This window comes from Theropithecus gelada, chromosome 11 (assembly GCF_003255815.1).
Source record: "Theropithecus gelada isolate Dixy chromosome 11, Tgel_1.0, whole genome shotgun sequence".
Lineage (NCBI taxonomy): Eukaryota > Metazoa > Chordata > Mammalia > Primates > Cercopithecidae > Theropithecus > Theropithecus gelada.
The window spans coordinates 38,753,401-38,777,043 of NC_037679.1; the positions used below are offsets into that span (position 1 = coordinate 38,753,401).

General features: G+C 36.6%; 1 protein-coding gene across 1 annotated transcript in view; it reads right to left on the reverse strand.

Moving 5' to 3' along the window:
* Window positions 1–23,643, reverse strand: part of PAWR (pro-apoptotic WT1 regulator) — an 88,986-nt gene that overhangs the window by 22,856 nt on the left and 42,487 nt on the right. The window contains exons 3-4 of the mRNA XM_025400854.1: window positions 13,171–13,302; window positions 4,757–4,791 (exon numbers count right to left, since the gene is read on the reverse strand). Of these exons, the coding sequence (XP_025256639.1) occupies window positions 4,757–4,791; window positions 13,171–13,302 (167 nt within the window). The remainder of the gene's footprint in view (window positions 1–4,756; window positions 4,792–13,170; window positions 13,303–23,643) is intronic.

A 23,643-nucleotide genomic window follows, 5' to 3' on the forward strand; every position in this document is an offset into this window, starting at 1 on the left:
TTGAGGTAGGGTCAAATTGTTCCCTAATGTACCAATTAGGACCAATTTGCATTTCCAAAGCAAGCACTATAACAGAATTGACTTTGCAAGAAAATTCTGACCCCGAAGAAAAAGAATCCAAATAAAGTAGACAGAATATTTGGATATTTATCCAAATAAAGTAGACAGAAATTATGGGTCACCACAGCAGTGATAGTGAGGATTTCTGATATATTTATGCTCTACTTCATTTAAAAGGCAGAAATCACTCAGTCGATACTAGCCATTATTTAGAAAACTAAAAGGTGAAGATACTCATGTTACATTAGGTGAGGAGTAAACCAGAATGTAAAAGTGTACATCCATTATGCTCACGGTTACACATACAAAAAGCCTAAAAAAACAAACTGGAAGTAAAAAGTAAAAGCAATGTTAACAGTGCTTGACTTAGATTTTGGTAAGATTTTCTAATCCTAACTTTCTTTATTTCTTAAATCTTCTAGTGGGTATGCATTACTTTTTAAATGGAGAAAACAATGTTTAAGTTGTATAATGTTTCTATCTTGATCATATGCAGTAGTTGCAAAAAGTATTAAGGAAAGAAAAGTCCTGACGAAGTTACATGAATTATAAAACTATAATAATACTGTGAAACACTGCAGATATGAAATAGGGCTTAACATCAAAATTTTGGCTAAGACAAGGTTAATATTTTCTGACATTCATATCTTGATGTGTCTATGCTCTTTATAAAAACAAAAACTAGTAGTATTTCCTCTTTCTGCTCAGATGGAATGTGGTAAAATAGTTCACTGAAGTAAACAAAGCCTTTTTCCTCATCTGTGAAAGACATGCCTGCCCTGGCTGTCACCTGATGAGGCTAACTATCAGGTAATGTATGTGAAAGTGCTTTAAAAACTACTAAACCTATTAAGGTTACTTGGAGGGGAGGGGGTAGGTAGAGAAGTGCTGAGAAGCACTTATTACTTTGCATAAATGTTGCTTAATGAAATAATACTGAATTAAGCATATTTGTGAAAACAAGAGCCAGTTAATAACTAACTGAATGGTAAAACACTGTTTGTCTTGTTTCCCCTGTTGTTTGTTTTATTTAGAGTTGGGATCTCACTGTCTCCCAAGCTGGAGTGAGGTGGCACCAATCATGGAAGACTCTGGGGCTCAAGTGAGCTTCCCATCTCACACCTCAGCCTCCACTGCGGCTAGGACTACAAGTGCTTACTACAAGCACCCAACTAATTTTTTTCTTTTTCTTTCTACTTTTTTAAGAGATGTTGTCTTGCTATGTTGCCCAAGCTGGTCTCAAATTTCTGGCCCTCAAGTAATCCTCCACCTTAGCCTTCTGAGTTGCTGGGATTACAGGCATGAGCCACTACACTAACTTCACCTGTTATTTATGAATAGTAAGTTGCATACCCTGGCTAATCCTGCCCTTTATAAGTCCTTAAGACTGTCTTGCCTTTTCTTTTCTTTTTTAAAAGTTTTTAACCAATGCACTATAAATTTACTTTCCAAATAAAAATTTTGTTAAGAAAATTACACATTGAGGCTAGGCACAGTGGCTCATGCCTCTAATCTGAGTACTCTGGGAGGCAGAGTTGGGAGGATCACTTGAGTTTGAGATCACCCTGGGAAACACGGAGAGATCCTGTCTCTACCAAAAATTAAAAAAAAAAAAAAAAGAAAAGAAAAGAAAAAGAAAATTACACATTGAAAAAAAAAAACCCACAAATTCATAACACCAATCCACCTTTACTAAATCTTGAGTTTCAGAAATTACATAACCCTCACCTCCAAATAGTTCCCTACAGTTAAACACATTTTTATAAGGAAAACCGGGAATATGTAAGACACATTCTACGTAAGTCAATTCAAGTTTAAAAAACAGCATAATTAGACTGAGCATGTAACAGACTCAAGGCTAAAAGTGTACATTCTTATTTGTGAGAAAAATTAAGTATTTAATTCATAACTTATAAGAGCATACACTCAAATGAATCTTCTGGGTGTTTGAACCTTCTAATGACTGTAAGAGTTATTTCTAGTTATATAAAATTTATATATATATTTATATATAAATCTTATATCTATTTATATGTAAATCTTACATATTATATATGTATTTTATATAAGTATACATATATAATTTACATATTATATATAATTTCTCATGTTATTTAGTTTACTGAAAATATTTTCTATTTTCAGTTATATATATAAAAACTAAGCTACTAGGTTTACTGGAAATATTTTCTTACATGAGATGCCAAATTTCTTTTACTCTATTCTCCCTTTTTTTCATTGCCATTAGTCAGCAGACACCTTCACTAAGAAACATCTATTCTCTAGTCATTGCTATAACTTGCTGACAGATTAATGAAAATAACGAACTGTTGATATAAAATGTAACACACTTCTACTAGATAAGAGATAATTTCATATATAGACTCTAGGTTTTGTGGCTTTTTAAGTTTTTGTGTTTTGTTTTGTTTTTTCTTTTTAGATGGCATTGAAATGGGAGCTCCAAACCAATAAAAAATGATGGGAAGTTTTAAGATATTTACAACAGTATTAAACAGGGGCAAATCTTTGAAAGCTGAAAAGTAACGAACCACATGCTCTAGGCTATGAGAATACAAGTATGAAAAAAACAAACACATGGACATGTCACAATAGTCTCAAAAGTTTCACAAAAATTTATACAAGAATAAGTTTGCCTTCTGATTTAACACAATGACATGTAAATAAAGCTTTTGATAGGATTTATAAAATTATTCCCCTCTTGATTCGAATTAAAGAACACAAATTTGAAAAGTGTCATTCGTAATTTAAGACTATTGTTTGATAAGAACTAAATGTATAAGATCAATACAACAAACTTGTTAAGTTGCCACAGTTTATCTTTAGTCTCCAACCAAAAACTAATGCTTAAAAATTTTTGGTTTGAGAATGTGGTATGGGAACAGGCCACACATCAAGGCTATTTCATAATTATTTCTGGAAAAAGAAAAAGGATTTTTTTTCCAGTTTAAACTATTAATGGTAAACAAAAGGGCCGGGGTGCGGTGGCTTACGCCTGTAATCCCAGCACTTTGGGAGGCCGAGGTGGGCAGATCACAAGGTCAGGAGATAGAGACCATCCTGGATAACACGGTGAAATCCCTTCTCTACTAAAAATACAAAAAATTAGCCAGGCGTGGTGGCGGGCACCTGTAGTCCCAGCTACTCAGAAGGCTGAGGCAGGAGAATGGCGTGCACCCAGGAGGCAGAGCTTGCAGTGAGCCAAGATTGTGCCACTGCACTCCAGCCTGGGCAACAGAGCGAGACTCCGTCTCAAAAAAAAAAAAAAAAAAGGCAAACAAAAACAGGTTTTATTATACCTACATCAAAATTACCCAGAAATGAAAATAAAAGCAGTAACAGTAGTAAACGTACTGATTGTTTTCCCATGTGCCAGAAACTATTTCAGATTTACTTACTCTTGCTGATTATCTTGACCTTCTCATCTCTTTCTGTTGCTAATAAATACTGTAGCCCATGACAAAAATTAAATTTTATTTTTATATAACAGTGTAAAAATAGAGTATTGGTTAACGAATGTTTTATTTATAGCCTAATTATTTTAAACTCCAACATACAAATAGATGAAAATAAGGGTTTTACATGTATAAATCTAGGCAGGTAGTCTTACATAGTTAATAAAAATATGGGCTCTAGAGTCAGGTTGCCAGAATTCAAATCGATTTTACTGTTGACTAGGTTTTTAACCCCAGAAAAATTATTCTACTTATTTAACCTCATGTCTCTCATCTATAAAATGGAAATAAATATTATTCCTGCCTTATAAGATAATCATGAGAATTGAAAGAACTCTATGTAAAGCACTTTGGACACAGTAAGTACTCAATAAGATTTATCATTCTAGGATTATTAGCACAAGTATGACCACATGCTTCTGCAACATTTATGGACTCAACAGGGAAGAAGGAAGTGAATATCCTAGACACCTCCACTTGTACCCAATTCTGATTTTCTTCCTATACATAAACACGCACAAACACATTCTCTGGTAGAAGTGTTACTCATTGTGTACAGGTGGTGCAATGCGATCTGTGTCCTCCCAAAATTCGTATGTTGAAGCCATAACCTTCAATGAGATGGAGCCCTTGGGACATAATTGGGTTTAAATGAGGTCACGAGGATGAGACCCTCATGATGGGATTAGTTCCTTTATTAAGAAGGGACCTCAGAAAGCTTACTTTCCCTCTTCCTCCCTTTCTCTTTCTCTTTCTCTCTGCCGTGTGAGGACACAGTGAGAAAGTGGCTACCTATAAGGCAGGAAGAGAGTCCTCACCAGAACCTGACAATGGTGGACATGCAGCCTCCAGAAATATGAGAAAATAAATTTCTGTTGTTTAAGCCATCAGTCTATGGTATTTTGTTATGGCACTCCGAGCTAACTAATACAGATGGGTCTACTTGTATTTTCAATATTTAAATACATGAGAAATAACAATTCAAGGCATTTATTTTGCAAAGTTCATCAACATTTATTTTTCAAAGACTGCGGCATGTCAGAGTAAGCCATGGTCAGGCAGACATTATACTCCTGCTTACAATGTAATTTATTTTTAAGAGCACAATAGTAAGTAAGGTTCGTTACTTTTCAAAGAGCTACTTTAAACAGTTCTAGTTAAGTCAATGTCAGACAGATATTACATTCATGCCTACAATATGTTTAAGTCATAAGGATTCTTACCTTTTATATCTGCCTGAAACTGTTCTAGGTGGCTCCTGTAAAGTAAAAATAATTACGTATCAGTTTGAGTATGTATGTACACAATTACTGATTATATAAAATAGTTGATAGAGAATATCTAAATTTTCTTCTGAGACGGAGTCTTGCTCTGTCACCCAGGCTAGAGGGCAGTGGCGCGATCCCGGCTCACTGCAAGCTCCGCCTCCCAGGTTCATGCCATTCTCCTGCCTCAGCCTCCCGAGTACCTAGGACTACAGGTGCCCGCCACCACGTCAGGCTAATTTTTTGTATTTTTTTAATAGAGACGGGGTTTCACCGTGTTTGCCAGGATGGTCTCGATCTCCTGACCTCGTGATCCACCTGCCTCGGCCTCCCAAAGTGTTGAGATTACAGGCATGAGCCACCGCACCCGGCCGAGAATATCTTAATTTTTAAAAGACCAACTTGAGGCAATTACTGGTTTAAAAAATTCACATATTGCCGCTCAGACAAAACAGGAGTCTACATCTGATTTTTCAGTCCAAATCAATCACTTTTTTAAAATGATAAAGAATAAAGATGTTTTTAATAAAAATGATGTTTTTAAAGCTCAGAAAATGGACAAGGCTGGGGGCATCATTCATCACCCAGTCAGCTTAAATCCCTTTGAAAGTCAAGGGGCATTAAAAAGTACCACTATTATATTCTTTTTTTTTTTTTTTTTTTTTTTTTTTGTGAGACGGAGTTTCACTCTTGTTGCCCAGGCTGGAGTGCAATGGTGCAATCTTGGCTCACTGCAACCTCCGCCTTCCGGGTTCAAGCGATTCTCCTGCCTCAGTCTCCTGAGTAGCTGGGATTACAGGCATATGCCACCATGTCCAGCTAGTTTTGTATTTTTAGTAGAGACGGGGTTTCTCCATGTTGGTCAGGTTGGTCTCCAACTCCTGACCTCAGGTGATCCACCCACCTCAGCCTCCCAAAGTGCTGGGATTACAAGTGTGAGCCACCTTGCCCGGCCTTACAGTCTTTATATATCTCCCTTTGTCTTTTTTATGCCATCATTTTTTCTAAAACTTACAACTCACCATATGCATATAATAATCAGTTCCTATTTTTAAAGACTATATATACAGCTAAAAATGAAAAGTGAAAAAGTACATTTTAATATTGTGCTGATTCTAAGCTACTAAAAAAAAGATTGCTGAAAGTTAACATTAACCATTGGGGTAGAAAAATTGTTACCTTGCAAATAACTAGGCAGTCATTTCTCTGTTCAATCTTTTGATAGTCTAGGTTCTCCAAACTAGGTTCTGCAGTTTCACTTTAATGAAACAGGTCAAAATGAAATGATGTCTTTAAAAATTGTTAACTTTTTTCCTAATTAATCATTAAGTTGCCAAGAGAAATCCTACAATTAAAGAAGTTCTCATCCAGTTAAAGCAAAAGAATACCTCTATAAGATAACCAGTTCGACAGTAAAAGAGTAAATACTGACTGCATGATGCAATAAAAGACTAGCAATGTGGGGAACCAGTACAGCAAACGGTATGATTAAGAGGAAGGATCAGATCAAATTTCCAAGCAGACAGGCTACTCAGCAGCTAGGAGACTATGGGTTTACCTCTATCAGTGTCTACTTATCTCTAAAATGGAATAACAGTGCCTATTTTATTGGGTTGTTGTGGAGATAAAATGACATAAAGTGAGTAAAATTAGCACAGTCCCTTCCAAATAGGCTTTCAATTTCAATTTGATAGCTAAAACCAACATAAAACTAACTGGGATAAGGAAAAATCTTAATTGAATTTTCTGCATGGAATTTGAGTAAGTCTATCTTAATTATTCCAAGTCAATAAATTCCCATTACAGAAGCCTATATTACTTAGTTTAATATAATTTTTGTCCCAATTTTTCATGTATATATCTTATACTCTAAGTAAAATGTAAGTGTCTGGCAGACAGGGACCCTCCACCAGCAATTCCTTTCTTTCTCCCCCAAAACCCCAGTTCGCCTAGTATGCAATAAATATATACTGACAACTTAGGGAAATAACTTCCTTGGTAATCTACAGTTACAAAAAAGTACCACTTGGGAAATAATCAGCAGCAGGAAATAACCAGGTGACAAGATACTCGAGTGACTACGTACATGGGTTTGACCCCATAAACAGGCTTAGGGCTGGGGAAGTCATGCCTTCACAGTTGATACAAAGACACTTTAACCATCCCTGAGCATCAGTTATTCTTACAGCAGGACAACAACAAAACCTGGCAAGCAGACTTTAAAGAGTTTCTTATCTGCCTGTCATTAAGCAGATACCCACTAATCTGTACTTTTGATTAAGCAGATACCCACTAATCTGTAATTTTGTACCAAACACGTAAAACAGATCCCCTATTTATTTAGATGGCTATTTAAATAAAGTAGAAAGAAATATTAAGCTTATGTATACTCACTCAAAGTATACCTTATTAAATGTGAGTGATAATGATTCATACAGAAGTTTTTCCAGCTGGGCGCAGTGGCTCATACCTGTAATCCTAGCACTTTGGGAGGCCGAGGGGAGTGGATCACTTGAGCCCAGAAGGTCAAAACCAGCCTAGGCAACATGGCGAAACTCTGTCTCTACATAAAATACAAAAATTAGCTGGGTGAAGTGGCATGCACCTGTAGTCCCAGCTACTCGGGAGGCTGAAGTGGGTGGACTGCTTGAACTCAGGAGGCACAGGTGGCAGTGAGCTGAGATCACACTACTATATTCCAGCCTGTGCAACAGAGCAAGACCACGTCTCAAAAAAAAAAAAGTTTTTCCGCCGGGCGCGGTGGCTCAAGCCTGTAATCCCAGCACTTTGGGAGGCTGAGACGGGCGGATCACAAGGTCAGGAGATCAAGACCATCCTGGCTAACACGGTGAAACCCCGTCTCTACTAAAAAAATACAAAAAAAAAAAAACTAGCCGGGCGAGGTGGCGGGCGCCTGTGGTCCCAGCTACTCCGGAGGCTGAGGCAGGAGAATGGCGTAAACCCGGGAGGCGGAGCTTGCAGTGAGCTGAGATCCGGCCACTGCACTCCAGCCTGGGCGACAGAGCCAGACTCAGTCTCAAAAAAAAAAAAAAAAAAAAAAGTTTTTCCCCTGCTAGTTTCACAAACAGTATTTGGATTAACATTTTACAAACAGCTTCTTTTATTAAATTCCCTGATATTACCCTATATGAACTAAACTAAGGCATATGATGTCTGTCTACACATGCATGAGAACAAATGCCAGAATCGCCAAAATAAAGTTCTGAAACAACACATATCATTTCTCTCACATCTCTCTCATTTGGGTTATATTTGAAATATCTCAGAACATGCCACATCAGCTTGATTGCCCAGACTGCCTTTTACTGAAATGGAGTCAGCAAAATTGCTAAATGAGAACAACCCTTACTAGATTTATTCATGTGTGGGTTACTGGTATATCAACTGAAATGGTACGAATAACTTGACAACAAACACTAATTTTTTTTTTTTTTTTGAGATGGAGTCTCGCTCAGTCGCCTAGGCTGGAGTGCAGTGGCGTGATCTCGGCTCACTGCAAGTTCCACCTTCTGGGTTCATGCCATTCTCCTGCCTCAGCCTCCTGAGTAGCTGGGACTACAGGCGCCTGCCACCACGCCTGGCTAATTTTTTGTATTTTTAGTAGATACGGGGTTTCACCATTCACAGGATGGTCTCAATCTCCTGACCTTGTGCTCCGCCCACCTCAGCCTCCCAAAGTGCTGGGATTACAGGCGTGAGCCACCACGCCCAGGTCAACAAACACTATTTCTGAGGCTTGAAACAGACATTTTCTGTAATATGGTAAAACTCAGAGTAATAGATATGTAGAGTAGAATTTTAACAAAAACAGAAATGTAAAATGGAGGGCATTTTCAGCAACTCTAAATTGCTGTGGCATTATAGTAATTTCACACTTTGATCCAATTATAAATGACTTAAAAGTCAGTATCAGACAAGTTTTGAGTTAAGTATGCTAACCAGAAGTCATGTAAAAATATCAGATTTCTACATGTATCTACAGTTGTTTGGGTTTTTTTTTTAAAAAAAAACACTCAGTCACTTAAAACATACCTCAGTAAGTAAGTTTTACACAGTATTTTCCACACTGCTAGCTTGATGCAGTTGATAAAATTAGAACTTCCACATACTAGGTTGGTGCAAAAGTAACTGCGGTTTTGTCATTACAGTCATTCCATACTCAAGTCTGAGATATACAAATAATCAAAATTTAAGCTATACTTATTTCTGGTATATGGCTAGTATTTCAATAGTTAAGATTTTGAAGCACACAGACGACACAAGTTTATTCCTTATTGGTGGATTTGAATATGGTCTTTTATTAGAGATTATACATTTTGAAGCTAAATGTTATTTTATAATGATTCTTGTAATCAAAGTATAAACTTTAGGCAGGGCGTAGTGGCTCAAGCCTATAATCCCAGCACTTTGGGAGGCCAATGCAGGCAGATCACCTAAGGTCTGGAATTGAAAACCAGCCTGGCCAACATGGTGAAACCCTGTCTCTACTAAAAATACAACAATTAGCCGGGCGTGGAGGTAAGTGCCTGTAATCACAGCTACTTGGGAGGCTGAGACAGGAGAATCACTTGAACCAAGGAGGCAGAGGTTGCAGTGAGCCGATATCGTGCCACTGCACTCCAGACTCCATCTCAAAAAACAACAACAAAAAAAACTTTTAAAAGTAAAATGTTTCCCACACTGGATAGATTATATCAGTATGATTAGAGACTGGGAGGGGCGGTAGCCTTCTCATGCATGTTAAAAATGGGCAATTAAAGGTGGAGTTTAAAGTGATTTCTATATCCTGGCCAAAAAAAGAAAACTGGGCATATCTTAAATTAGAAATGTTAGAGAGAGAAAAAAAATTAACCTATATGGTGCAGTGAAAGAATCCCTTATAATTTTTTTAGCTTTATTTTTAATTGACAAATAATAATTATATATATGTATAAGGTTCAAAGTGATATTTTTATTTCAATACATGTATATATTTTGGAAGGATCAAATTACAGTAATTAGCATGTCCGTCTGATATATTTTCGATGTCCCCTCCAAATCTCATGTTGAAATATAATCTCCAGTGTTGGAGGTGGGGCCTGTTGGAAGGTGACTGGATCATGGGACTGGATTTCTCATGAATGGTTTAGCACCAATGAGATCTGGCTAAGAGTATGGGACCTGCCCCCTCTCTCTCTTGCTCCTGCTCCTATCATGTGATGTGCCTGCTTCCACTTTGCCTTCAGTCATGAGTAGCTCCCTGAGGGCCTCATGAGAAGCTGAGAAGACGTTGGTGCCATGCTTGTACAGCCTGTAGAACCTGTGAGGCAATTAAACCTCTTTTTCTTATAAATTACCCAATCTCAGGCATCTCTTTATAGCAATGCAAAGAACGGCCTATACAGATGACTTCAAATACTCATCACTTCTTTTTTTTTATTTTCTTTTTTTGAGACACAGTCTCTCTCTGTCACCCAGGCTGGAGTGCAGTGGTGTGATCTCAGCTCACTGCAACCTCCGCCTCCAAGGTTCAAGTAATTCTTGTGCCTCAGTCTCTTGAGTAGCTGGGATTACAGGTGAACACCACCATGCTCAGCTAATTGTTGTATTTTTAGTAGAGACGGGGTTTTGCCATGTTGGCCAGGTTGGTCTTGAACTTCTGGCATCAAGTGATCCACCCACTTCGGCCTCCCAGAATGCTGGGATTACAGGCATGAGCCATTGCACCAGGCCCTTATCACTTCTTTCTGGTGAGAACATTTAAAATACTCAGCTATTTTGAAATATACATTATTATGAACTATAATCACCTTGCTGTGCAATAAAACAAATTATTCCTCCTATCTAACTGTAACTTTGCACCCACTGGCCAATGTTTCTCCTTTCTCCATCTACCTTAGCCTCTGGTAATCACCATTCTACTCTCTACTTCTATGAGTTTGACTGTTTTGGATTCCACATATAAGTGAGATCACTGCGACAAAATGGATGAAGGCAGCGGACATTATGTTCACTGAAGTCCCTAATAATTTTAAAAAGGAAAATGCTTAACATTCTTACATGTTAGAACAAAATTCCACACAAATATAAATGTTACCTTAGATGTCTTAACTATATTTCTGTAGCCACAAAAATTTCTAGGCAAAGAAACAACTACATAATTTTTGGTACTTTAATAATTACTACTCCATACTAAATAGGGACAAAAAATGAAGAAATACAGTAGTCCTTTTCCCTTTATCCAAGTTTTCACTTTCTACAGTTTCAGTTACCCATGGTCAACCCATGGGCATTAATAAAATTAAATTTTTAATACTGTATTATTTAATATTTTAATTAATAAATTTAAATTATTATTTAAATTATAACTTAATTAAAATATTAAATGCAAAACTCAAAAAATAAAAAATTCATAAACTTTAAACTGTGAGTTGTCCTGACTAGCATGATGAAACTTGGTGCTGTCCTGCTCCATCTTGCCCAGGGCCTAATCGCTTTGTAAAACGTATCCACAGTGTCTATGCTCCCTACCTATTAGTCATTTGGGAGCCACCCTGGCTATCAGACTAACTGTTGTGGTATCCCAGTGACTGTGTTCAATTAACTTTTCTTTTATTTAGTAATTGTCCCAAAGTACAAGAGTAGTGATGCTAGCAATTCTGATATGCCAAAGAGAAGCTATAAAGTGCTTCCCTTAAATGAAAAGGTAAAAATTCTCAACTTAATAATGAAAGAAAGAAAAATCATACGCTGAAGTTGCTAAGATTTATGATAAGAACAAATCTTCTATCCATGAAATAAAAGGAAGGAAAAACAAATCTGTGCATAGTATAAATAGCGTTCAGTACTATCTATATTTCAGGCATCCATTGGAGGTCTTGGAAGAGAACTCCCTTTGATAAGGGGAGACTGCTATACTAGTATCACTGAAACTGCTTGTAAAAAGTACAACTGTTAAGACTGGTACTGGTCTTAAAAGTTTCAAAGACTATGTAATTAGATCTCCCAAAAATCCTTAAGTCTGTTATACAACTGATCTTAAATATACTTGTTCTGAAATAATCTTCCCTGCAATGGGATGGTTTCTATTACTAAAGGGAAGGGGAAAGATCTATGTAGAACTGAGAAAATGTTGGCAAAGCACAAACTATTTTGTGTGAATTTAAATAAAACACTCTGCTTTATTCAAGCTTATAATGATCAATAAGGAAATCCCCATGAACAGAGTCTGCAGTGGCAGATCAGAACTTCCAACGTATAAACAAGTATAAAAGCATAGGTGAAATAATCAGACAAATACGAGCCCAGATGAATACAGCAAAGTAATACTGATGTTATTCAAATAATCCAGCGACAAAGCCACAGCCCTTAGTAAAATTATGGCATAACATGCTAACTGACCCTCAGAACTAACTTAAAATATCTATATTGGCATGTATAATTTAGTATGATATACTGCTGAAGATGACTGCAGAATAAAATTTCTCTAATGTATAACTGATAAAATGAAAAATAATCATTTTTTGATTATTAATCAAATTAATGAAGATTTTAAAAGGAAAAACTCATCCTTCCCCTTCCTTTCCTGAACAATTAAGTCCTAAAGCCATTAGGCAGGGCAGAGCAACGTGAGGAAACACAATGGCTCAGATCAGGGTATCAGAATACGAGAATCTGCCAGAAAGAAGAGCTGCCTGGCATAGAGAATTCAAGTCCGAGCAAACTAAGGAGACTGCCCACATAGCAGAGCTCACTCACTCTGACCTAAGATATCAGAGCCGGAGCAGAATGAGAAAGATTTCTACAAAGCAGGGAAGGGAAGCCCTCATTCGTGAGGCAAGGTCATAAAGGGAGTCTCATAAAGGGGTAGCCAGAGTCCCAGGTGGAATGTGAAGTTTACCTTCTCAAGAGGGTGGTTCAGAAAAGGGTGGTAAGAGCTCTAGCACAGTTAAAAATATCTACCATCTCAGAGGCAGCCTGGCATGGGGTATTCTGTGCCAGAGCCCAGGCAAGATGAAGTGAATGTCCACATGGAGTGGCAGTCTGGCCTGGAGTTGCCAAAACCTAATCAAGTTGAGGAAGAGTCCCCATGGAGGAGCAATCCGACAAGAGTTCTCCGAGTCTCAGCAGGAGTAAAGAGAGGCCCTACAGAACAGCCTGTCAAAGGATGCCCAAGCCAGAAAAGGGTGAAGAGAGTGTTCATGCTTAAGGTGAGCCCAACATGTGATGTCAGAACCCGCTTGTGATAAGGAAGGCATAAGTAGGAGGAAAGAAAGCAAAGGGAGATATGTTACTACATACAACTCAAGAGGCATATTTGAAAAATTGCCATTAAAATATATAGTGACTTCCTGGTATTTTTAAATACTCACCTGTAGCAGATAGGAACTGCCTGGATCTAGTAAGTTTACAGCTTCATTCTGCATAGTGTTCTGCTGTGTAATTGCATCTTCTCGTTTTCGCTCTTTCTGCCCTGCTTCATCATCTTCGTACTCATCTAAGCACTGAAAGAAAAAAGTTTCCATTTTATTTCTACTATCAATAGACTGTTTTGATAGTACGTGAAAATACATTTTTATAGCATTAAAGAAATATTTGTGCATTCAGAAATTAGTTTGCACAATAAAAGTTTTTCTTTCAGCAATATGTACATTTAATTCCTATAAATTATCTGCTTAAAACTTATAGTTCCATAACCACACTACTGCCAACAAATCTCTTCCCTGAACTTCAACCACCAGTGACAGGATTTTCTTAAAGAAAGGTTCATTCATTCTTTTTCATTCATTCAATAAGTAAACTACGTCTACCTTAAGGCATTCTGCAGAAGGTAACAAAGGATACACTAAAGAAATGGCATTTATAATCTAGTAGAAAAGATAATACATATATAGATAGATAACTTAGGATAAAGGCCCGTTTTCTAGCTTTATATTCTATGAGCATATAAAGGAAGAGTATTTTTACCTGGAGAGTTAGAAAAGACTATAAAAAACCTTGTAATTTAAAGAATGGTTACAATTTAAATGGTTTTTAATGGAATTGCAGATATATATAAAAAAGAATTACACGTAACAGCATATTGAAAAAGCTTACAAGAGAGGGTTGCTAAAAAACAGAATCAACACCAGAAATTATCTAACTCTACACTTTCTACATAAAAAAAAAAAAAAGAAAAGAAACAAATCTCTATCCATTATACACACTATGGGCTGAGTTATCCGCTCCTTGCAACTGAATACATTCCTAACCAATACACTGCCCTAAAGGCTTCTGTGTGAGAACCCACGACCCCTCTCCAACAAACAAACAACAAAAAGAAAACCTCTCTGTAGAGACACCAAGGAACTGACCACAGCAAAGTGTAACAGTATGGCAGTGAAGACAATAGCAATCAGACCAAAAAAAAAAAAAAAAAAGGCTATGCAGAGAGAAGACAACACTGAAGCTACTGTGCAAACCAAGAAGGTACACTGGAATATTTGGAGATAGGAGGAACATATTGAAAGGGGTACCAAGCTTGATAAAGACAAGGTCTACAATGGAGGACACTGAAGAAAGCATCTGTCTGAGATGGAGTCTTACAACATTAGGATGATACAGAGAAGAAGTCTGAGGACAGAAATGGAAAGGGCAAATGAAAGGAGCAAGCAGGTTGAGATTCAGAGTTCTCCTGAAATTCAACAGACTGCTTATACGGTGTCACCTGGCCCTTGTCATATCAACCTGCCAAGAGTGGGGCTTGGGGAAACAACACAAAAAAATTATGATACTGCAGCTACTGTTATTGCTATGAGTCTAAACAGTTCTTGACTCTAACTAACCCAGGAGACTAGTAGTGTCTTTTGCCAGAATACACAAGCTAACATGTTAGCCAGCAAGCGGGGTATGATCTCAAAGCCATCAGTTTTTGACAGAGGTGAGGATTCGAAAGGCACAGAGGGAACATAAATCATAGATAACCCAAGAAGTTTAGACTTTTCATTCCATAGCTTGGAATGATATTACAATGCTACACAATTCCTTGGGATAAGAGCAAAATGATCAAAATTCTTTTTGGGAAGAACCTGAGTATAGCAATGCAGAGAACAGGAACAGGAATAAAAGTGAAAAGACTAGTTAAGTGACTAGTTAAATGACATAGGCAATTTTTTTCCCATGAAAAATGATATATCCTAAGTGGAAACAGAGTCAGTGAAAGAAATCTGGTATGGGACACCAAAGTGTTAAGAAATTAGTCTTCATTAGAAAAAAAATCTCTCTTAGACTTTCAAAAACCTTCTCAAATCACTAGACAATATCTTGTTTAATGACAACATACCAGCAAAATTTAAAAGTAAAATCAGACTCAAAGCATTGATGTCCACTATCAACATAACTGTTATCATTATTCTGAAAGTGCTAGTTGATAAAATTAGGTAAGAAGAATAGACAATTTTAACATCAGAAAGGAGGCAAAATTACCATCATTTTAGAGGAAATGATATTGTAAACAACAAAAACATTTTAGAATTATGAGTTAAGATTTTTTTTTCAGTAAATAAGCAAAAAATTTCCTAAAGTAACATCAATAGCCAGTTAAAAAATTTTTAGTAACAACCATAAATAAACTAAAAAACAGTATGTGTATGAAGAAAGCTGTAAGACTTCACTGAGGAATACAAATTAAAACCTACACTTAAATTAAGAAAAACCTAGTATTGTGAAGGTGTCAATAGTCTCTTAACTCATAAATTAAAATTCCAATCAAAATCATGAAGAAATTTATTTGGAAAGTAGGGGTGCATCATCCAGAAGAAAAAATACGTATCAAAAAATTTACTTTTTTAAAAAAGAGGTATGAAACCAAACACTTTAGTTAACGCTAAAATGTATAAAAATACCTCATAGAGGTCCTAGAACAGAAATAATAAAATAGCATAAAAGGCATTTTAAATCAAGGTGTTCCTTAAAAAAGGGGGGAGGTCATTTAATGAATAGTAGGAGAAGCAAAAGTATGAAATCTGGAAAAGAATAAAGAATGGTCTCATCTAGTCTTCTATTCTGTGAAAGAAATCATCACTAATTCTCCAGCACATGGACTCAAAAATCTCTCACCATAGGCTCCAACTTGATTAGCTTAAAGTTGGAATTCTTAAATTATCATAGATTAATATAAACAGAAAGCAAAAGTTGAGGCAGGTAGCCATGAACTCCCAGAGCACTGGGATGCTATTTTATTTATCTTTGTTTTCATTTTCTGAGACCCAGCCCCACAACACTAACTTTCCCTCCTCTTGTCCCCTCAACAATCTAGACTCCCTTACCAGCACATTAAAAGAAAAAAGAAAGGAAAAAACAAAATACTCAGTAAATGTTTCATAAAAGAATGAATGAGTTACCAAGATGAGACAAATCATCTTGGAGATAAACTGGGAGGTGAACTGTGATACCCGAAGTTAAAATTCTGAATACTCTTTCCCATAGCAACACTATTATCCACTGAACTGGGAACCTATTCATCACACATAGTAGTCCTATGGATACAGTATGTATCTAACATTCCAGGCAGCTTTTAGTATAGGGATTACTTGATGAATCACAACTTCCCTCCAAAATTCTGCTAGCAACCAGTACAGTTCTTTTAATGACAAGTATCCTACAAATTCTTAAGCAATCTTTTCTAACTGGAATAAATACATCTGGAGGAAGAAGTTGGTGGAAATCATGAGAAATAAGAGAATTCCTGTATCTGCCATACTTAAGAGCAGAAGTGGATTCTCCTCATTCCTTTCTTCAGCTGCACAATAATTTTATTAAGTAGACATACCTACCATATTTTAATCAGAGCTTTATGGATGAACATAATACAGCTCATATTGGAGGCTAGAGTTTCAACATAAGAATTTGAGAGAGACAAAACTTAGTCCATTAATAATATAATAGCTGATCTTATTGGAACCAAAAATAAAACACTTGGAACCTGGAATGCAAAACATCGTTTCTGTTACAGCAAGCTACTGTTGAGGTAACAGTCTTCAATACAAAGTCATTTTTACATTAGGATCAACAACTCAAAAAACAAAACCATACCAGCTCTTCATGAGACTAAAGTTAATTACTATAATAGAAATTTTTTTTTAATTGTTTAACAAGGCTTAAGACAGTGTCCTTATTTTTGGTTCCTGCTACATTCTTACATACCAATCAATTCATATTTTGTATTACAAAGGCAACTCTTGCTTTCAGGTAATTTTTGCACACTATTTTCTATACTATGTGACAAGAACCACTGTTTATCTTTGACTCACTAGTGCCTTCAATGTGTGTGGCAATGTGAGTAGCTACTTAAATATCAGAGGGAGGAAAGAAAAGAAGAAGGAAACTAAGTTAGATACTTATCAATTTATATAGTACCCTTAACTTTTATTTGCTTTAGTTTGGCACCCTGCCGATTATATGAATCAAAATACTTAATATTCAAAGAAGTAATGAAAATACACATAACAAATTTAAGGTACAACACAAACTTCTTATCACAGAGTATGAAAGTAGAAACCAAGAAAATCTTCATCGTCCAGGTATCCCCTGCCGTGAATGAGCATTTAAATGCTAATTGAAAGTACAAAGACAGCACTTGAAAGACATTTCAAAGCCTATATAAAATTGCCAAAATGTCCACTAGTAGAGTTTTTGAAACTAGCTAATTCTGATGTTTCAACAAGAAATTTTTACAAAAATTCCTCCCCCACCAAAAGCACAGCATTTACATACGAAACCTACTCTAAATCCTAGATAATCAGAAATCATCCACTGAACAGTCAGCTCATTTGGAGTTTATTTATATTTGTGGCTCTAATCTACAAAGGGAAAAGTAAAAGCAGAGTAAGCTAGAGCTATGTGAAAAGTGATACTCAAACATTTACCTGCTATTTTTCAGCTGTCAGAGAATACCAAAATTTTACATAGCAAAAATAAAACAATACGTAAATGTTTGGTTAGAATGTTAACAATATAAAAAATATTTCACTGACATTTGACTAAATAATTACTACGTGAACAAACATGAATTTTGGTCTACTATGTGTCATGCTGCTCTATAAATTCACACAAGTTAGTATGAAGCAAATGGTAAGACAATAACACTATTGATTCAGATGTGTCAAATCAAACATTAACATACAACAGTTGTGTAGAAGGGAAAACATTCCTTCAGTATAAATGTGCTTATTATGTGGTTCCTCTTCTTTGTAACTGAAATTTTAGATTTGTTTAAATTGCCAAAACCCCGTATCATTGGGTTTTGCTTTAAAGGACCCAGAGTTCTTGATTTCATCTCATAAGGACAGACCAAAACTTTTATCAGAAAGAGAGAAAACAAAATGTCTACATAAAACAAGTTAATTTTGTCTCAGTTTTGACATTTACTGAAAAATGCTCTTGTGCAGCGTAAGCCTTTTAAAGAATGATAATCATATGCCTTTCTCATTACATAGTTTGGATCAAATTATATGCCTAACAATTACAACCATGAAGTATTCATTTACATACCTCCCTTCAATGTTCAAAACACGTTACTGTTGACCCAGTCACCTAAGTGGAAGATTTAATTAGGACACTAGAAGACAAACATTCCATTTCTCTCTACCTCAGTTGCTTTCCTATTCCCTTTATGAAATAATCGGTACATAAGGAGTGCTGTGCTTCAGAAAGTTTTCAATAAAAACTTTTGTAATTAATTCTCTTTTTCAAAAAAATCTGTGGGCAAAGATAGAAAGCTTTGTGCTTTTTTGTTAGCAAAAACATTTTCACATAAGGTAAAACTAAAAATCCAAGGTAAAGAAAACACAACTTTACTTGAAGTCTAAACTGAAACTAGGCTTTAAAATTCCCTTAGATTCTAAACAGGTTTGCACTTACTTGTCCTAACCTAACCCTAAGATGGTTTCCAAACAACACACCAAAGTTCAGTGAACTCAGACACCTCAGACACTTCAAATTTCTGAGGGAAACAAAGTAATTTTAGGTAATCTGTAGAATACTGCATGAACCACTAACTCAACAGTCCACAGTTTCAAAATTAGATCCTATTACCCTTTCCATAGCATCACAGGTTTACAAAACTGAGTCTCTGTAATGTAAAAAAGAAGAATCATGCTCCCTCCACCCCCACCACAAAGAAAAAAAAAAAAAAATCAATGTGGAACAGGCAATGAGGGTAGAGCTTGTAATCGGATTCCAAGTTTTAAGAAGTTGTACAGTGTCCAAGAGATGCACACATCCCATTAGAAATTTTGATTACTTAAGAATGAAATAAAAATATTTCCTCCAATAATCCATATATTATTTATTCAAATGGCTACTAAGTTGTTAGGACATAAATACTTACATCGTTTGGACCAAACTACTAAGAAAATAAAACTATTTGATATTTCTTTAGATCCAAGGACACCAATAAAAGATTACTGGCCCACTAAGAATGTGATGAACGGAGAAAGCTTGGGAACCTTTGCAGCATATGGGTAGAAACTGAAATGATACTGGACCTGTCACTAAACTTAGTGAAGCATTAACTGACTAGCTTATATTATTACCCAAAGGCCATTAGTGCTGTGTAAGGGCTAGTATACTCTATTTACAAATATCTGAGGGCTAATTAACTGAAATCCAGCTGTGGCCTAAGGAGTCCAGTTTCTCTGCAGCTCGCTCCAGGAAGAAATGCTCCTCTGTTCTCATCTGGGCCTGCACAAAGTCATCTTCCTTTATCAGTACTTAGGAAAAACATCCATGTTATAGGTCTAAAACTTGTAAACAAATGAACAGATCTTGGTAACGTTAACCTATCAATAACAACATTATTAATATTATACGGAACTTTTCCAAAAATACTTTCAGAGCTATTAGCTCCTAACTATAGTGTTTCACTGTATAATCTGAAGGCCCATTGGGTCAGCTCACTGTGATTTGATTACAGCAATTTAAAGAAGCAACAGCTTTTGGTAGATAATGCCCAGGATTCACAATTAAGAACATGTGTTTTAGAATCAGGTTTTGTCACCACGTAACTTTAGGCGTGTCCCTCCGTATCCTGAGCTTCATTATCTTCAACCATTTTTAAAAGAATTATTTTTATATTAATACAGGTACAGTCTCCCTTGTCTGAAATACTTGAGACCAGAAGTGTTTCAGATTTCGGTTTTTTTCAGAGTTTGGAATATTTGCATTATATTGATTGAGTAACCCTAATCCAAAAATCCAAATTCAATGAGAAGCTCCTAAAGGCAAGGGGAAGGGATGGGGAAAAGCTGGAGAAATGATGAAAGTCTTCAGGAAGTTAGTGAATCTTAAATTCAGTTGATTAAGAAAAAGCTGTAGTAGCAGTACCAAGGACACTCCTCCTCTGCATGCCACCTCAGTCAGGCAACTATCGCATACCCATGGAGACAGTTTATTCTCTGTAGATAATGAACTAAAGACATGTCTGACTCTGAGACATCAGTAATAGTCAAGAGTGGAGGTAAGGAACAAACCATTTGAGAAATAAGGAGTGAAAGTCTACATACAAAATGCTGGCATTTCCAGTCCCCTTCCCCGACATGCATCTACAAATATTAAAATGAAAAAAGTGTAATAATAATTTGCGTATATTCATATTTATCAGATTTACTGTATACAACAAATCTTTATAATAGTTCCTGTCCACCAAAAACCCATATCTCACTATAGAGAAAAAGATTTACCTGTGGTCAAGCTTTATATAGAAAGAGAAAAAAGGAGAAAGAGAATTATATTCAGAGGTTAAATGATCTTTAAGAGATGCCTGAAGCAGTAAATAGACAATTTAATACAATTAGGTAGTATACAAACAAAATGGTTTATGTAGTTACTTTAATATACATTAAAAAATATATATATAGCTAGTATATAGAGCCGGTAATTTCACAGACATTATTGCTTAGGCAAGGCAAAGTTTGTAAACTATCAAATAAATATTAACATAGGCATTTTGGCCAGGCGCAGTGGCTCACACCTGTAATCCCAGCACTTTGGGAGGCGAGGTGGGAGGATCACAAAGTCAAGAGATCAAGACCATCCTGGTCAACATGGTGAAACCCTATCTTTACTTAAAATACAAAAATTAGCTGGGCGTGGTGGCATGTGCCTGTAGTCTCAGTTACTCGGGAGGCTGAGGCAGAAGAATCACTTGAAACCAGGAGGCAGAGGTTACAGTGAGCCGAGATCGCGCCACTGAACTCCAGTCTGGTGACAGTCTGGTGTTTCAAAAAAACATAAGAAAAGAAATGGCAGTAGTATGTGAATGTCTAAACTTTCAGGCACACTACTGCAGAGATAATTACTAAATTTGGTGGTAAAGTTAAGGTCAGATAAACTATAATTCCTTTAAATGCGATTCTAGAAACTTTAAAAAATTGATACAAATGTTATTGTATACAAAGTTTAACTTTTTGAAATTGGGATGCAAGTTTTTTGGGATTTACACTGACATAAGATAGGTTGACCAGAGATATGCTTTTTCAGGGAAATTTTCCCAAGATAGGAGTTAACATCAGGTAAAATTAATTACTGCAGTTATTGCAAGTTTAAAGTTCTAAAAACTGTTAACAGACAAGATGTAGAAAAAAGAAAGCAATTAGATAAAGACAGAAAGGAGGATAACTAGCAGCTATACTGACAGAATCACCATTTCATTTGTCATGCTAGGCACAGAGTTAGGTCATCAAAATAGGTAGTCTTTATGCATATCTGCCTTTTACAGATTAAAAATATAAGATTCAAGTTAGATAATTTACTTGTAGCACCAGTTCTGGGGGAGGGAAAGTTGAAGATGAAAACAAGTATAACACAAAGGCAAAAATCCCTTTGATAACCAACTAAGTATCAAAATTAAATTCCCAATATAGTTTTCTAACACAGCAGTCCCCAATCTTTTTGGTACCAGGCACTGGTGCTGTGGAAGACAAGACAGAGGCAGGGGGATGATTTCAGGATGAAACTGTTCCACCTCAGATCATCAGCCATTAGATTCTCATAAAGAGCATGCAACCTCTCTCTCTCACATACACAGTTCCCGATAAGGTTCACACTCCTCTGAGAATCTTAATGCCCCTGCTGATATGACAGGAGGCAGAGCTCAGGCAGTAATGTTCACTTGCTTGCCAGCGGCTCACCTCCTGCTGTGTGGTCTGGTTTGTAACAGGCCAAGGACCAGGGAATAGTGACCCCTGTTCTAACATTCCTAACCTCAAAATCTTTATAAAATCCATAAAGTAAATAAAATGACTAAAGATGAGTGCAGACTAGTAGGTTAAGAGATGGTCAATGAATTAGAGATTTGGTGCATTTAGCATTCTAAGAAGGTACTGTGCCCAGAAATTTGATAAGACAGATTCATAATGTTCCTCTTATTCTAGCTAAAGACTTAATTACATTGCTGGTTCAGTAAATGAAGAGTCATACCCAAAACTTAAGTGGCCACATTTCCACTTTTAAATTAAAGTCAGAAGTTATTGAGCAACCCAAAAAACAGTAACACACACACATTTGGATATATGCTTTAAACTTCTATAATCAGGCCGGGCGCGGTGGCTCAAGCCTGTAATCCCAGCACTTTGGGAGGCCCAGACGGGCGGATCACGAGGTCAGGAAATCGAGACCATCCTGGCTAACCCGGTGAAACCCCATCTCTACTAAAAAAATACAAAAAAAACTAGCCGGGCGAGGTGGTGGGCCCCTGTAGTCCCAGCTACTCGGGAGGCTGAGGCAGGAGAATGGCGTAAACCCGGGAGGCGGAGCTTGCAGTGAGCTGAGATCCGGCCACTGCACTCTAGTCTGGGCGACAGAGCGAGACTCCATCTCAAAAAACAAAAAACAAAAAAAAAACTTCTGTAATCTGTATAATTTGCATAAAAGGGACTATGTGCAGTAGCACACACCAGTAATCCTAACACTTTGGGAGGCCAAGGCAGGAAGATTGCTTGAGCAAAAGAGTTCAAGACCAACCCAGGCAACACAATGAGACACTGTCTCTACAAAATCAAAAAAAAAAAAAAATTAGTTGGGCAGGTTGGCACATGTCTGTAGTCCCAGCTACTAGGGAGGCGGAGGTGGGAGGGTCACTTGAGCCTAGGAAGTCGAGGCTGCAATGAGCCATGACTATGCCTTTGCACTCCATCCTGGGCAACAGGATGGCTCTAACAGGAGCTAGACAGTGTCTCAAAAAAAAAAACAAAAACAAAACAAAAACACACACACACCTAAACAGTCGTTTAGCAAATAAACTTAACTTCTCTAAGCTTTTAGAAATCCTCCTACACTTGGGATATCATAAAAAGTAGTAATTTTGTGAAACTGTAGGGAGACTCTGCTATTCATGCTTTTAAAATGTGCTTTTAATTTATCTGACTACTAAAGGCTATAATAATGTCACTTGGAAAACAGAAAGCTGAGTGAGCATCTGAGGGTAAAAAGGAATGTTTTCACAGACTCAGTTGGTAAATACCACTGGTTCTAGCTAAACACTGTGATTCCTTAACTGGAAGCCAATCAAGATCTTAATTTTAAAAGTCTCCTTGTTACATAGGGCAATGGGCAGCCATATTATCTCAATTACTCTTTCACATAAAACTCAAGGATTGAATTAACACTTTGAAGCATCATAAACATCCTTTCCTTTTCACCATATTTCTGAGTCCATATGAAGAGGTCATATTTAACTGAAATAGTCAACAGGCTCAGATGTTAGTCTACTTTGGGTACTATAAAAGGCAGCTTTTTCTTTATGTTAAGGACATTTATATTATATATAATATACAATAGGTCAATATATACAAAAACATATGTCAAGG